This window comes from Hyperolius riggenbachi, chromosome 10 (assembly GCF_040937935.1).
Source record: "Hyperolius riggenbachi isolate aHypRig1 chromosome 10, aHypRig1.pri, whole genome shotgun sequence".
NCBI classification, from domain to species: Eukaryota; Metazoa; Chordata; class Amphibia; order Anura; family Hyperoliidae; genus Hyperolius; species Hyperolius riggenbachi.
Genome location: NC_090655.1, coordinates 60,946,614 through 60,962,002, shown reverse-complemented (window position 1 = coordinate 60,962,002; position 15,389 = coordinate 60,946,614). Strand labels below are relative to the sequence as shown.

Genomic DNA, 15,389 nt, shown 5'->3' with positions numbered 1-15,389 from the left:
CACTAAGCGTATCTCCTGTGTTTAATAACGTTTCTAGAGTGATCACCATGGTGATGAGGCATGTCATATTCAGGAAACATTTTACCTCAGGCAAACCTAAAGTTAACTCTTCAATCCTTAAAATAACTCCAGAGTTAGACAGTCTGTTTATTAACTGCTTGTGAAAATAACTACAGAGGAGGTAACTTAAGGAATGAAGAGATAAGATAACTCTCTCTTACTGTGTGGTGGCTTGCTTTATTATCTCCAGCATGATCTTAGTGAATTGAGGCCATTGTGCCAAAATGATGTGATTGTAAGATTTATGTGACTTTAACCTTTCTTGATGTTTTTTAGAATTAGGAATGGAAGGTCCTATGTTCAAATTTCAGCCAGGGCACTATCTGCACAGAGTTTGTATGTTTTGCCTATGTCTCCATAGGTTTCCTCCAGGCACTCCAGTTTTCTCCCACATCCCAAAACATACAGTTAAGTTCATTGGCTTCCCCCTAAATTGGCCCTAGGCTATAATCTATACATGACAACGGTGGGTATTAGATTGTTAGCCCCTCTTAGGGGCAGTTAAGTGACGAGACTATATACTGTACAGCACGTCCGGAAGCTGTTGCCACTATATAAATAGTAACCTGCTCATTTCTGAGAAGGAGGCGGTGGAAGAGAGTGTTAATTTACCTGGATGTCACCTTTTGCCACAGTTCTGTAAGCAGCACTCCATTCTCCCAACACTTTTTGTTTCACATCGGAAGTTGTTGCTGTGAAGCAGGAAGTATTGGGTGGGTGGAGCGTTGCTGCAAGAGGGGGACATTTAGATAAGTAAACTCTGCCATGGTCCTCTTTTCAGTCACCAGCTGGGAACGGTTCTGTTTCTCAGGAAACTGCTTGCTAGTCCTTAGTGAGAGCTTTTACAGACTATACACGCCAGTAGGGCTCTATTACTTTGTGGCGTTGCATTTTTTTTCTAACACTGCATTCTGCTTTTTGGGGGGGGCAAAACATGAATGTGTTTTTTGCATTTGTAGGTATGAATAGAAAGAAAACCCACAAACAGAGAAAAGAAAACCATATGCACACACAGAATACACAATGCTGTGTTAAAGGGGCCCTGAGCTCTGCATAAAATCGAAATTTAGACCCCCCCCCCCCTCTTAGCCCGTGAGGTCCCTCAGGCTCCTCTCCTGGTCCCCCTGGTGACTCTGTTAATTGGCGATGTCAGCTGTGTGTGCCCCTGCCACGCATGCTAGGCCTCATCATGCCTGCCAGCTTGAGAGTCCTGCACATGCGCGGTTCTCTAAGACTGAGCCCCGCATGCGCAGGACTCTCAAACCAGCCAGCGTGATGACTCTTAGCGTGCACAGCGAGGGCGCACACTGCCGTCTTTAGGCCGACGTCGCCGATTAACTGAGCTGCCAGCGGAATCGGGAGAGGAGCCAGGAAGCCCTAGGTAAGTACTTATTGCGATTTTATGTAGAGCTCGGGTACCTTTTTTAAAAGTCTTTGCTTTTTAGTTCCTCTGACTTATTTCTCAGATGGAATTTTTTATATTTTCTTTTCTATTGTCCCTGTTCAGTAGTAAGTTTTAAAACATTGAACTTCTAAATGAATGTGGAATTTCACTTGAAAGCTACACCTGTTTAAAGGAGAACTTCAGCCTAAACAAACATACTGTCATTAAGTTATATTAGTTATGTTAATTAGAATAGATAGTAATTTTTTTACCCACCCCGTTTTAAAAAAACAGGCAAATGTTTGTGATTCATGGAGGCTGCCATCTTTTTGGTTGAAAGGAGGTGACAGAGAGCATAAGACACAGTTCCAACTGTCCTGTGTCCTGATAACCCCTCCCAGCTGCACACGCTAGGCTTCAAATGTCAAATTCAAAATGTAAAAAAAAAAAAAAAATTGCACCAAAACAGCAGAAGGAGAACAACAACATCAGAAATCCCACCATGCTTTGCACAGCATCAGGGGAAAAATGCCCGGGCAGTTTTCTTCTGTGCAGCTAAAAATAAGGCTTGTATAAGAGAAACAAAGTTCTGATGCTGTGAAACTGTTAAAGAAACACCAGGTCTTTTCAGTGTTGCTGAGTCGATTTTTAGTCTGGAGGTTCACTTTAACACAATTTATCCAAATGTGATTGAAATCAAGTTTTTGCTTTAACCGGATCCGGTCCGACGTAGGTTCAATCTACGTCCAGCAGGTGGCGCTGAAGCGCTGACTGGACATAGGTTCAACGTCCCATTGACCGCGCGTCCCGCCGATCTCACCGCTTTGACCCCGACACAATTTACTGGCCCTGCTTTCTCTGATGGCAGAGCACTGTGTGCAGGTCAGGAGCCATTTTCATTGGCTCCTGGCCCTGTCATCACTCTAAGCCAGTCCCATTGGCTTACATTGATTGACAGGGTCAGAAGCCAATGAAAGCAGCGCCTGACCGGCGCACAGAGCTCTGCCATCATAGACGGCAGAGAGGGGCCTGCGACGGGGACAGACCGGCAGGAGTGGCGGATTTATGCAGTGATTCGTCAGGAAGCGGCCTTTTAGTGTACCAGCAGCCTTTGGTCCTTAAGGGGGCAGAGGCTGCTGGTACCGAAGTGGTTAATGGGCAGCCCAGCTGAGCCAGAAAGCGACACAGTGATTTGTACATAAGTAGATTAGTGATATAATTAATCACAAGATTAAATAATAACTTAATAAAGCAATATTGGGGGGGGGGGGGGGATTTGGTACAATAAACTTTCTAAACAGGTCACTCTTGGCAAGATTTGCTTTCATTTTTCGCAATGCGAAAACGCTCCAGTTTTCCGCGGACTCAAGTGTGACTCAAGACTTTGCTTGCCTATTGTAAAATCTTTACTCGCCCTTATTTACGTGCTAAAATTTATCCCAGGTGATGACCTCTTAACTTTCTAGTAGGTGCCTCACTGCAGAATGTTTACTGTGTTTTCTGAAGTAAGCAGAATTAGCTCCTGACCTCCCGTTGTACTTTGGAAACAAGAATTCTGCACATCTAAACATCACTGTGAAGGCTGGGCTATATATCAATTTACGGCAATGTATAGATTAGTGATGTCACGAACTGGTAGTAGGCGAACAGTTTGCATTGAACAATGGCAGACTCTTTGTCTACGAACAGTTTATGCAATCACTTGTTTAGGTATAGGAAGTGTGTATGCTGAAACCAGGATAATTCATGTAAAAGTTGATATAGTTAATATTTTTGTTACATTCTACTACGTCGCTAGAGTTCTCCTTTAAAGAAAACCTGAACTGAAAATTAAAAGTCAAATAAGCATACACAAGTCATACTTACCTTCCATGTAGTCTACTCCCCAGTGTCTTTCTCCTGTCCCGCGTCCTGTTTGTTCACTGTGATCAAGGGAATTTTCCGTCCTCCATTTTGAAAATGGTCATTACCCATAACAGCTTTCTGGTCAGCACACAGTTAAACTGTGACATCGCCAACTTGAGCCATAGGGAAACATGGACATTACCTGGTACATCATTTTTCCTCTCAGCTATAACTGACAGCAACTGATATTTTACTGACAGCAACTGATATATTTCAGATCTGACAAAATATTGTCAGAACTGGAAGGGATTATTGTCAGAAGAAAATTGTGAGCTTCTGAGAGGAACTGATGGCAAGGTAACTGTGCAATGTTCATTTGAAGTTACCTCGTGTGTTTATTTTAAATATTTTTACTCAGTACAGGTTCTCTTTAAATATCCTATTGCACTGTTACTTCATTAATCTTTTGGCTTTCATAGAAACTAGATCAAGATCTGAATGAAGTGAAAGCTCGAGTGGAAGAACTGGATAAAAAATACTATGAAGTGAAAAACAAGAAGGATGAACTGCAGAGTGAGCGAAAGTAAGAAAACTAGATTCCAGACCATCCCATCATGCCTAAACCTCCTCCTAAGTCCCTCTGTGCTCTGCTGTCCCCCATAAAACACACAGCCGTGCTAGCGACATCGCAAGCAGGCTGCTTACATATGCACTGCCATTCAGCGCCGCTCCCCCCGCCTCCTCTATGTCGCCGCTCTGACCTTGCCCTCTTGACCATACCTGACCCTTTTCTCCTATCCTTCCTGACCTGTGCTTCTGACCACTTCACATGATCATTCTCCTCCCATGATCACTCCTGAAAACCACCTCTCCTAATTAATCCTGACCTCCTAACATCATCATTCTTTAGTTACTCCTCTATTTATGATTTCTCATTCCCGACTTCCTTTATTACAGCAAAACAGAACTGAGAGAAATATGGGCTGACATTTATTTCAGATTGCCTGGCTGTTCTGCTGAGCACCTACAGTGGGATGCGAAAGTTTGGGCAACCTTGTTAATCGTCATGATTTTTCTATATAAATTGTTGGTTGTTAGGATAAGAAATGTTGGTTAAAGAGAACTCGAGGTGGGTTCTAAGAATCCTATTAGCACACAGAGGCTGGGTCTGCATATAATGCCCAGCCTCTGTTGCTATACTGTTTCCCCCCAGTACCCCCCTGCACTCTACTATCCCCCATAAATCACACAGCGTGTCGATAGCAGGCTGTTTACATCCACACTGTCACTCGCCGCTCCCCTGCCTACTCAAGATTGCTGCTCCCCGCCTGCGTCCCTTCCCTCCAATCAGCAGAGAGGGAAGGGACGCAGGCGGAAAGCAGCGATATAGAGGAGGCGGGGGAGCGGCGCTGAATGGCAGTGCAGATGTAAACAGCCTGCTAGCGATGTCGCTAGCGCGGCTGTGTGATTTATGGGGGACAGCAGGGGGGGGGGGGGGTGGGCTGGGGGCAAACAGTATAGCAACAGAAGCTGGGCATTATATGCAGACCCAGCCTCTGTGTGCTAATAGGATTCTTAGAACCCACCTCGGAAGAGGAAACTCCAATCATGGGAACGTCCATGTTTTAATGTCATTGGGAGGATTAGCATTATTAACCTCCTTATCGGTAACCCCGTGTGTGACACGGGGTAAGCCGTCGGAGGGTGCCGCTCAGGCCCTGCTGGGCCGATTTAAATAGTTTTTTTTTTTGCTGGACGCAGCTAGCACTTTGCTAGCTGCGCCAGCACCCCGATCGCCGCCTCCGCGCGCCCGATCGCCGATATCCGGTGCGGCGCGCGCCCCCCCCCCCGACCCCTGCGCTGCCTGGCCAATCGGTGCCAGGCAGCGCCAAGGGGTGGATCGGGTCTCCCAATGACGTCCCGACGTCGGTGACGTCATCCCGCCCCGTCGCCATGGCGACGGGGGAAGCCCTCCAGGAAATCCCGTTCTTTGAACGGGATTTCCTGATCGCCTATCGCCGGAGGCGATCGGCGGGGCTGGGGGGATGCCGCTGAGCAGCGGCTATCATGTAGCGAGCCCTGGGCTCGCTACATGATTTAAAAAAAAAAAAAAAACTGCTGCGCTGCCCCCTGGCGGTATTTTTCATACCGCCAAGGGGGTTAAAATGCTGGTTCTACTAAAGCTCATTTTCCTCTTGAGGAGTTTACCAGTGGCTATCCCCAGTTCATGGTTCCAAAGCTGCCATAATATTTTTCAAAACTTCATCTGAAGTAAATCTAGACGTAGAATTGGCTACAAACTTATTTCTAGGCTGAAAGAGGAGGAAGGCCTTGCTGCACCAAACATTATAAATTACTATAGAAGTACACATCTGGCAAGGGTTTTGGACTGGAAGCTAGAATCTTCCCCCAATGGATCAGGTAAAGCCTGGACTATCGTAGAAAAAGATGAATGTAACTTAGATTTAATGTTTTCATGGATTCCAAATAATATCTATAAAGTTTACTACTACTGATCATACTTTAATAAACCCTAGAGTAAAAACTCTTTTTTGGCTCCTCTCAAAATGGCACAAAGATACAGGCCCGTCCCCCCTTACCACCTTAAGGGAAAATGCGGATTTCATGCCTGGCATGGAGAGGTCCTGGTTTTCGAAAAATAGGATGGATAAGTCCCGATACGCGCATTATCAATCTAGGGGGCAACCCTGCGTTGGGGATATCTAGCCTATTCAACAACTGCAGGCAAAATGAGACTTTGGGTCTAACCCAAGCAAGAAGTTTCATGCATAAAATAAATTCCAAATTTGTTAGACTAAGCTAAGGAATGAGCCAAACATTTTCCAAAAAACATATATTCTCCTTAATAAAAATATGGACAAAGCACTATCAAAACTTAATACGCTTATTTGCCAAGGAGAGAGCCAAATCTCCATTCCACACTATTGTGCAAAATGGGAAAGGACCCTCGGCCATTCGCTTAAAAGCAAATGGCCTATGATCTGGCATAAAAATTGGATGATCCAGGATATTGGTTTGCAACTTACCCAGTACAAGACCACTGCTAGATGGTACATTACCCCGGGACGTATCCACAAATTCTCCAGACAAAGAGAGGTCTGCTGGAGGTGCGGGCAGGAGGACTGGTCCGAATTGCACATGTGGACATGCCCAATAGTTAAGCCCTTTTGGGAACGTATAACGTGCTTTAGTAGAGACCTGCTAGAAGAAGACTTTGAACTTTCTGCAAGCGAAGCTATTTTCGGTATTTCTGATGCAGACGATAGTAAAGGAAGTATTTTAATTAAAGAGCTAGGAACAAAGGTCGCAAAAAGAAAGATAGTAGAAAAATGGAAAGATTAGACTCCCCCCACACTTGGATGATTGGATAAGCAGAATGGATTTGTTATGTGACGGTGGTGCCTTTCCCGAAATAGCAGGTCAGACACCCGACTTGGAGTGCACCCAGTGGGTCAGATCTTACAGAAATACCTGGAATATAATTACAAAAATAGTATATGGATAAACAATAAGCATATAAATATTAAGAATGGTCAGTGGTGACACTGTAATCGATTAGCAGGGGTAAATGTGGGAAGGGGCATGGTCAAAGCAGATTGGGTTAGGTTAGTCTGTGTGGGTTATGGGTTTAGGATGGGTATGGCTGGCTCAATGTAAGATTTCTGAATGACATATATACGCTCAGAATCTAGATCAACCGGTTAAAGTGGACCCAAATTAAAAATACAAGATTTCAGAAATAAAATCTATTTACTAAATTATAATAATAAATAGCAGCCTTTTTTCAGCTGCATGATGACAAATATAAAATATTGTACATTTATTGGAGGAACCCCTTCCTTTCAAATTGCCGAGACAGAATCTGGCAATCTGGTGGAGTAGATGGTGTCCGGCAATGGAGGAATTGCTGATGACTGCCACCTGTATAACCCTAGTTATGAAAAGAGAAGGGTGAAAAGCATGCACTGAAATGATCATAGGTTTGAAGGAGTGTTTATTTATCTTTGTATGTGTCAGAGTGGTGCAACTAAATATTTTTAATAAAAAAAAAAAATGTTTGGTTTGGGTCCGCTTTAATGCACCGCCCTTTCACTGAGATATACGAGATAAAGTAGCTTGAACGAGTTTATGGTATTTGAAGCAAGCATTGACATAAATAAAACTAAAAATTAAAGTTTAATTATGTTCAAACAATGATGACGGCATTATTTAGCGCTGGTGTTTAGCGACCAAGCTACAACGCCATAAGCTGACTAACCTCCCATATCAAATATGCATCTGAGTTTGAAAGAGAAAAAAGAACCCACCTCGGGTTCTCTTTAAATATATCATATAGGAGACGCACACAGTGATATTTGAGAAGTGAAATGAAATTTATTGGATTTACAGAAAGTGTGCAATAATTGTTTAAACAAAATTAGGCAGTTGCATAAAAAAGAAGTGAAATCAATATTTAGTAGATCCTCCTTTTGCAGAAATTACAGCCTGTGGGTTCCAATGAGTCTGGATTCTGGTTGAAGGTATTTTGGACCATTCCTCTTCACAAAACCTCTCTAGTTCATTCAGGTTTGATGGCTTTCGAGCATGGACAGCTCTCTTTAACTCACACCACAGATTTTTCAATTATACTCTGGTCTGGGGACTGAGATGGCCATTCCAGAACGTTGTACTTGTTCCTCTGCATGAATGTCTTAGTGTATTTTGAGCAGTGTTTAGGGTCGTTGTCTTGTTGAAAGGTCCAGCCCCAGGGCAGCTTCAGCTTTGTCGCTGATTCCTGGACATTGGTCTCCAGAATCTGCTGATACTGAGTGGAATCCATGCGTCACACAACTCTGACAAGAACCCCAGTCCCTGCACTGGCCTCACAGCATGATGGAACAACCACCATATTTTACTGTAGGTAGCAGGTGTTTTTCTTGGAATGCTGTGTTATTTTTCTTCCATGCATAACGCCCCTTGTTATGCCCAAATAACAAAATTTTCATTTAATCAGTCCACAGCACCCAGTGGCGGCTCCAGGAATTTTTTTTAGAGAGTGCTATGCAGGTGCTGGACCAATTTCCGGGGTAGCTGACGACCGCGCCGCGGCAAAAAAAATGGGCGTGGTGAAAATTGGGCGTGGTCATGCCTGGATGAGGGCGGGGCTAACTGTAATTTAAAGTGAATCCAGGGTGAGAGTGATATGGAGGCTGCCATATTTATTTCCTTTTAAACAAGTTGCCTGGCAGCCCTGCTGATCTATTTGGCTGCAGTAGTGAACTGAATTACACCAGAAACAAGCATGCAGCTATTCTTGTCAGTTCTGACAATATTGTCAGAAACCCCTGACCTGCTGCATGCTTGTTCAGGGTCTATGGTTGAAAGAATTAGAGGCAAAGGACTAACACGGCAGCCAGGCAGCTGGTATTGCTTAAATGGAGATAAATATGGCAGCCTCAATATTATTCTCACCTCGGGTTCCCTTTAAAAGTGCAACGCAAAGACAGAGGGCCCAAGTTTTGGTGACCCTTTCCCCAGAAAATTCACATAATTGTGCAGTTTTCTCAAGAAAATACATGTAATGTGAGCAGATTTTAACAAAAAACACATTCAATAACCCCAATATGCACAATCGTTATCAGATATGACCCCAATATGCACAATCGATATCAGATATGACCCCAATATGCACAACCGTTATCAGATGACCCCAATATGCACAACTGTTATCAGATATGACCCCAATATGCACAACCGTTATCAGGTATGACCCAAATATGCACAATTGTTATCAGATATGACCCCAATATGCACAATCGTTATCAGATCTGACCACAATATGCACAATCCTCAGCAGATCTGACCCCAATATGTACAATCCTCAGCAGATCTGACCACAATATGCACAATGCTCAGCAGATCTGACCCCAATATGCACAATGCTCAGATCTGACCCCAATATGCACAATGCTCTGCAGATCTGACCCCAATATGCACAATGCTCAGCAGTTCTGACCACAATCAGCAGCACCACCTAAAAAAAGAAAAGAAAAACCCATTTACTCACCTACAGTCAGAAGACCTCCTGTCCCGACCTTCTTGTGGCGCGCAGCTCCCACGATCCTCTTCCTTCACGTGACTTCCTGCCTGCAGCCTGCATTACCCAGCGAGCAGGGCTACAGGAAAATGGCCGCCCGAAGCCCTGCACTGCAGACTCCAAGTCTGCAGAGCAGGGCTTCGGGCGGCCATCTTACCGTAGCCCTGCTCTGCTGCTTCTGGCTGCCGCTGTGAACTGACTCGGCGTCTCTTAGACGCCTGAAGTTAGTTCACGCCAGGCGGTGCTTTGGGGGTGCTTGGACAAATTTACAAGCACCCCCCTGGCGCCGCCACTGACAGCACCTTATTCCAAAATGAAGCTGGCTTGTCCAAATGTGCTTTAGCATACATCAAGCGGCTCTGTTTGTGCTGTGGGCGGAGAAAAGGCTTCCTCTGCATCCCTCGCACACAGCCTCTCCTTGTGTAAAGTGCGCCGAATGGTTGAACGCTACAGCAAGATGATGTTGTAGGTCTTTGGTGCTGGTCTATGGGTTGACTCTGACTTTTATCACCATTCGTTGCTTCTGTTTAACCAAGATTTTTCTTGGTCTGCCACTTCAAGCCTTAACTTTAACTGAGCCTATGGTCTTCCATTTCCTCAATATGTTCATAACTGTGGAAACAGACAGCTGAAATCTCTGAGGCAGCTTTCTGCATCTTTCCCCTAAACCATGATGGTGAACAATCTTTGTCTTCAGGTGATTTAAGAGTCTTTTTGAGACCCCCATGTTGCTACTCTTCAGAGAAAATTAAATTGGATTCACCTGTGTATGTAGGTCAGGGGTCACTGAACTTACCAAGCCAATTTGAATTCCAATAATTAGTTGTAAAGGTTTTAGACTCAATAAAATGACAAGTGCCCAAATTTATGCACCTGCCTAAATTTAAACAATTATTGGGCACTGTAAATCCAATAAACGTCATTTCCCTTCTCAAATATCACCGTGTGTCTCCTATCGGAACAATTAACGATTTATACAGGAAAATCGTGACTATTAACAAGGTTGCTCAAACTTTCGCATCCCACTGTACCTCTAATACTCTTAGGCCGTAGACCCTGCACAGGCATATGTAGATCATGTGTTTCTGACTGGAGTTGCACGCTTGTTTGAGGTGTGTGATTCAGGCAGAGCCGGGGCAAGGTCCTCCAGCACCCAAGGCTGAGACACCAAAGTGTGCCCCTCCATCTGACCACACACCCCCCCCCCCCCCCCCACACCCCCAGCTCAGCCTTCACAAACTGATTGCTATTACACTAAGAGGTGCCCTAGGGCCCCCAACACCTTAATCTCTAGTTATCTGGCTTTGTCACTGCCCTGTATCCCCATTTCTTTGTTATTCATTTTTCTTATTTCTCCCTGCTTCAAACACAATAGGGAATGATAGCTGAGCGAGTTGTGCACCCCCCTCCTACACTGCGCCCTGAGGCTGGAGCCTCTCTCACCTCAGCCTGGCCCTGGATTCAGGCACTGCTGTAACCAACAAGATCAGCAAAAGTGCCAGGCAACTGGTATTCTTTAAGAGAAAATATATAGCAGCCTCTATATCCCTTTCAGTTCAGGTGTCCTTTAATCACTCTTGACCACCTTCTTTCCTGACCGTACCTGGGTTTATTCTGGATTTAGCCTATTCCTATTTGCAAGTGTAAAAAATAAAATTATAGGCCTGTTTACAGGTTTTGCATAGCTTGAGGATAGAGTTAAATCTGTGGCAGCTGTGGTAGCTTGTGTGTGACTTTCTGCTCCAGTAGAGAAGATGGACCCGCAGTAACTGTGACATGACCGGTTTGTGTTCTGTTTTGGTTTTTCTCAGCTACCTGTGGCGAGAGGAGAATGCGGAGCAGCAGGCTTTGGCGGCTAAAAGAGAGGATCTTGAGAAGAAGCAGCAGCTTCTCCGTGCTGCTACAGGAAAGGTGACACTTTCATCAATACGCAAATATGTCACGTGTTTGTATTTTGGTGTCCTTTTTAGCTCTATAACAATAACTTTACTCCATTTGTTTCTTCTGGCAGGCAATTTTAAACGGCATCGACAGCATCAACAAGGTCCTTGAGCACTTTAGAAGAAAGGGCATCAACCAGCATGTGATCAACGGCTACCATGGCATCGTCATGAATAACTTTGACTGCGAGCCGGCTTTTTACACTTGTGTGGAGGTCACTGCAGGAAACAGGTAATGCCTTCATTAGCAATTAATCTCATTGCCTCGTACTGTATTCACGAGACTCTGAGCTAATCCCTAAAGATTACCGGCAGCGCCTTATATCTCCATGCGCTAGTTCTGACATGCCAGTGTTGTGAGGTCATTTCACAGCAGTCTGAGGACACAGGGCTGGGAAAGGACCTGTCTTGTGACAGTGTCCCAGCGGAGCCTAGATATAAATGTCCTACTAAGGGTAGTTTTCAATGTAAAGGTTGCCATACATTATACGATTTTTTTCTGTATAATTTCATTCAATAATTTTATCGGATCAAGGGAAAATCTGTTATGTTCCAGTCTGCTGGACCGATGGAAATTGGCTAATATCTGCCCATATCGACTAATTTACTCAATTGGACTGGATGGATTGTATCTGTCGATCTTAACCACTTTGAGACCGGAAGGCTAGGGGCCCTTGCAGAGTTTCTCTCTCGTTCCTCCACCACGCACTGGTGCGTCATCTCGCTATGCGCGAGATTATCAGGAAACGAGTGCCCGTTCATTGTAGGAGGAACGAAGGAAACTGCCGCCAACAGCCTGCCAGCCGCAATCGGAGCTGGCAGGCTGTAAATATAAAATATGAAGCAAAAATTTGTACAGCGCTGTGATCTAGCGCTATGTTTTTGGCCTATTAAAATATATTACTGCAAACGTTTTTATGAATGAATAGTGAACTGAACACAGGCAGCTCAGTTATTACTCAGTTATCCATCTACTGTTCCAGTCCCCAGAAAAATGACTTTTACCTTTCAAGGATATTTACAGCACCTCATTTTAGCCTCAGCTGTACGCAAGCCAGACAGTCACTGTGCCTAAGCTGCATCTGTTCTCCTTCTAGGCTGTTTTATCACATTGTTGAATCTGATGAGGTCAGCACCAAGATCTTAATGGAGTTTAATAAGATGAATCTTCCAGGAGAGGTCACATTTCTACCACTCAACAAGCTGGACGTCCGAGACACAGCCTATCCCGAGACCAATGTGAGTTGTGGTTTGGCAAGCTGTTAATAGGCAGTATCTTTGTTTGCGTCTTTCTCTGGTATTACTGTACTTTTGCTGTTCCTGCTTTTTGTGACAACACTAAGAACAGATTCACACAACAGGCTGAAACTATCTGTATCGTTGAGCACCAACGGGCTCATTGATGAATCCTATGTTAAAGTGTACCCGAGCTGCCTTATCCATGGCGATGATATGAAGGCTCATTTTTCTTCTCAGCCATTGTATAGTATAGTACTAGATAGGGAGGGTCAGTGAGATGCAGCATGCAAATAATTTGCTGAAGCAGCTGCTGAATGAGAAGAAAAATGAGCCTGCTTATCGTCGCCATGTGACATAAGATAGACATGGGTATGTACATTGCCTAGCACACAAATAACTAGGCTGTGGTTCTTTTTTTCTTTCTCTACCTAAAAGAGTTAATCAGGTATGTAAGTGACAGTTCCTGTCTGAGTCAGGACTGGGTCAGACTACAGTGTGACCCTCACTGATAAGAAATTCCAACTATAAAACCCTTTCCTAGCAGAAATTGGCTTCTGAGAGCAGGAAAGGGATAAAAAGGGTCAACAGTTCATAGATTTTAGCTCTGGCATACTTCAATGAATGTGTCATTGAGCAAAAACAATAAAACAGTAAAAACTTGAAAAGTAGATTTAAATATAAAATAAAACTGGGGAATGTCTTAAAAATTCATTTTTAGGAGGAGGAAAGATACAATTGATTAGTTTATTTTCACCTCAGGTGTCCTTTAACGTGTGATTTGGCAAGTGGGAGACAAGTGCCATGCAGTTTGCCAAAAGGTTGTTAGGGTGATTGGTGGCAGGATCCTGTGAGTCAGGAAATGGGGGGGGGGGGTGGGAGAGTCTGTGTATACCAGACCTGTCACACCTGCACACTGACTGTGTCACTTGTTGGCTATTTATGGACAGTGATCGCTCAGTCCCCTATTTTATAGCTTCACTAGTAACTACAGCCCGGGCTAGGTCTGTCACTGCGCATGCCCGCCGCTTCTGGCCCCGTCCTCTCCTGCAAGTTTTCAGTGTCTCTGCAGCCCTGCACATGCGCAGTGCAAAAAAGCACTGACAAGGGGACCAAGCAGGACGCAGGGACACTTGCAAATTATTATATAGGATTACACTTAGTTGGGTTGCTGTCTATCACTAAGGGACTTTATGTTGATGTTTATGCCAAGCTTTAGGAGAAGTTGAAATATTGGATTTTTTTTTACGTGAATGTTAATACTGTCTCTAGCGTTATATTGTTCTATATTGGTATGTAGCCCCGTCCTTCCAGCAATGCTTAGCCTAGGCTGTTATGCTATGTGGAAGAGCATTCTGGGAGACCAGGTATTATTTTCATTGGCTTTGGAATTCTCAGTAAGTAAACTTTCCGCAGTGATGCACCTGACAGGAATAAAGATGCCACCACCTGTGATAAATTGAAGAATGTAAATTAGGTTGAAGAAAGGTTTTACAATGGGCAAACGCTGCCGAAACGCAAAAATAAATACTGTAAAAAAACAAGCCATTTATTCATTGTTCTTTTCACAACAGTCCCTCTTTACTTGCCTGGACTTTGGCTCTAATGCTGGGTATACACGGCTCAATTCTGAGCTTGATAGATAATTTCCGATATGTCCGATCACCGTACAATCGTTTTGCCGCTCGATTCACCATTGAAGTTAATAGAAAAAAAGATAAGAAAACCGAGCGGAAGATAAGAGAATGGAGCGGGCAGAACGATCGGGCGCAGAATCGAGCGCCAGAATAGACCCGTGTATTCCCAGCATAAGTCGAATAAAAAAAAAAAAAACAGTGATCTCTGCTTTGTTCAGTCATTTTCATCTATTATGCTTTCAACACAGACATATCCCCAAAGCCAGCGTGTTGGAAGCGATTGGTTCTAGAGGTGTAACGAAAACCGATTCCAGATTTTATCCTCTGATTTATTTTTTATTTTTTTTGTCAGGATGCCATTCCGATGATCAGTAAGCTGCGATACAATCAGCGCTTTGATAAAGCCTTCAAACACGTGTTTGGAAAGACACTTATATGCCGCAGTATGGAAGTGTCTACGCAGCTGGCCAGGGCATTTACCATGGATTGTATCACTCTGGAGGGTAAGCCTGGCCTACACTCTACGCTGGTGTTCTATTGTGTTTTCTTTTCTTTCTTTTTTTGTCATCTGTGTTTAATTTGTCTGTCCCCTTTTGGCTTCAGTGATTGAAGCAGTTTAGCATGCTAAATTGTAACTTTATAGACCTAATTTGTTCTTGGATGAAATCCTACATAAATAGGAATACTGGGCGATGCCAGATGGGATTAGGTGATCGTGTTTCTGGTTTTTAATGCAGCAGCTGTTGCTGGGAGCAGAGAGAAAATTATCAGATCTTACAGAGCACATAATCAGTGTATTACTTTTTAATTAGCTAGGTGTTGCTGTGTTGAGCATGGAGGTCACTTGCGTTCAGCATCTGCTTCCAAGCGGTATTTTGATGAGGCAAATATTCGGGAAGACTCTGATGCAAGCAGCCGTTTTATCTCCCCAAATCAAGTATAAGATGGGAGCCTTATGATGGCCACACACGTTACAATTATTTACTTTTTTTTTTTCTCCTTCACTTACATTAACAAAGCTATTCCTCATTTATTTTAATCAACACCACTACATTTATCACAGTGCAGAAATGCATTCCAGCTAATGCCACTTTGACAAATAGTTTCTTTGTTCTTGAATGTAAACTTAAAATGTATTAGGTTGAATGACTTTCATACAACCCACCATACACCATTCAATTCCTGAGAAA

General features: G+C 43.8%; 1 protein-coding gene across 1 annotated transcript in view; it reads left to right on the top strand.

Moving 5' to 3' along the window:
• Positions 1 to 15,389, top strand: part of SMC3 (structural maintenance of chromosomes 3) — a 111,058-nt gene that overhangs the window by 42,165 nt on the left and 53,504 nt on the right. Inside the window, exons 14-18 of the mRNA XM_068258908.1 lie at positions 3,769 to 3,872; positions 11,198 to 11,297; positions 11,398 to 11,558; positions 12,424 to 12,565; positions 14,552 to 14,702. Of these exons, the coding sequence (XP_068115009.1) occupies positions 3,769 to 3,872; positions 11,198 to 11,297; positions 11,398 to 11,558; positions 12,424 to 12,565; positions 14,552 to 14,702 (658 nt within the window). The remainder of the gene's footprint in view (positions 1 to 3,768; positions 3,873 to 11,197; positions 11,298 to 11,397; positions 11,559 to 12,423; positions 12,566 to 14,551; positions 14,703 to 15,389) is intronic.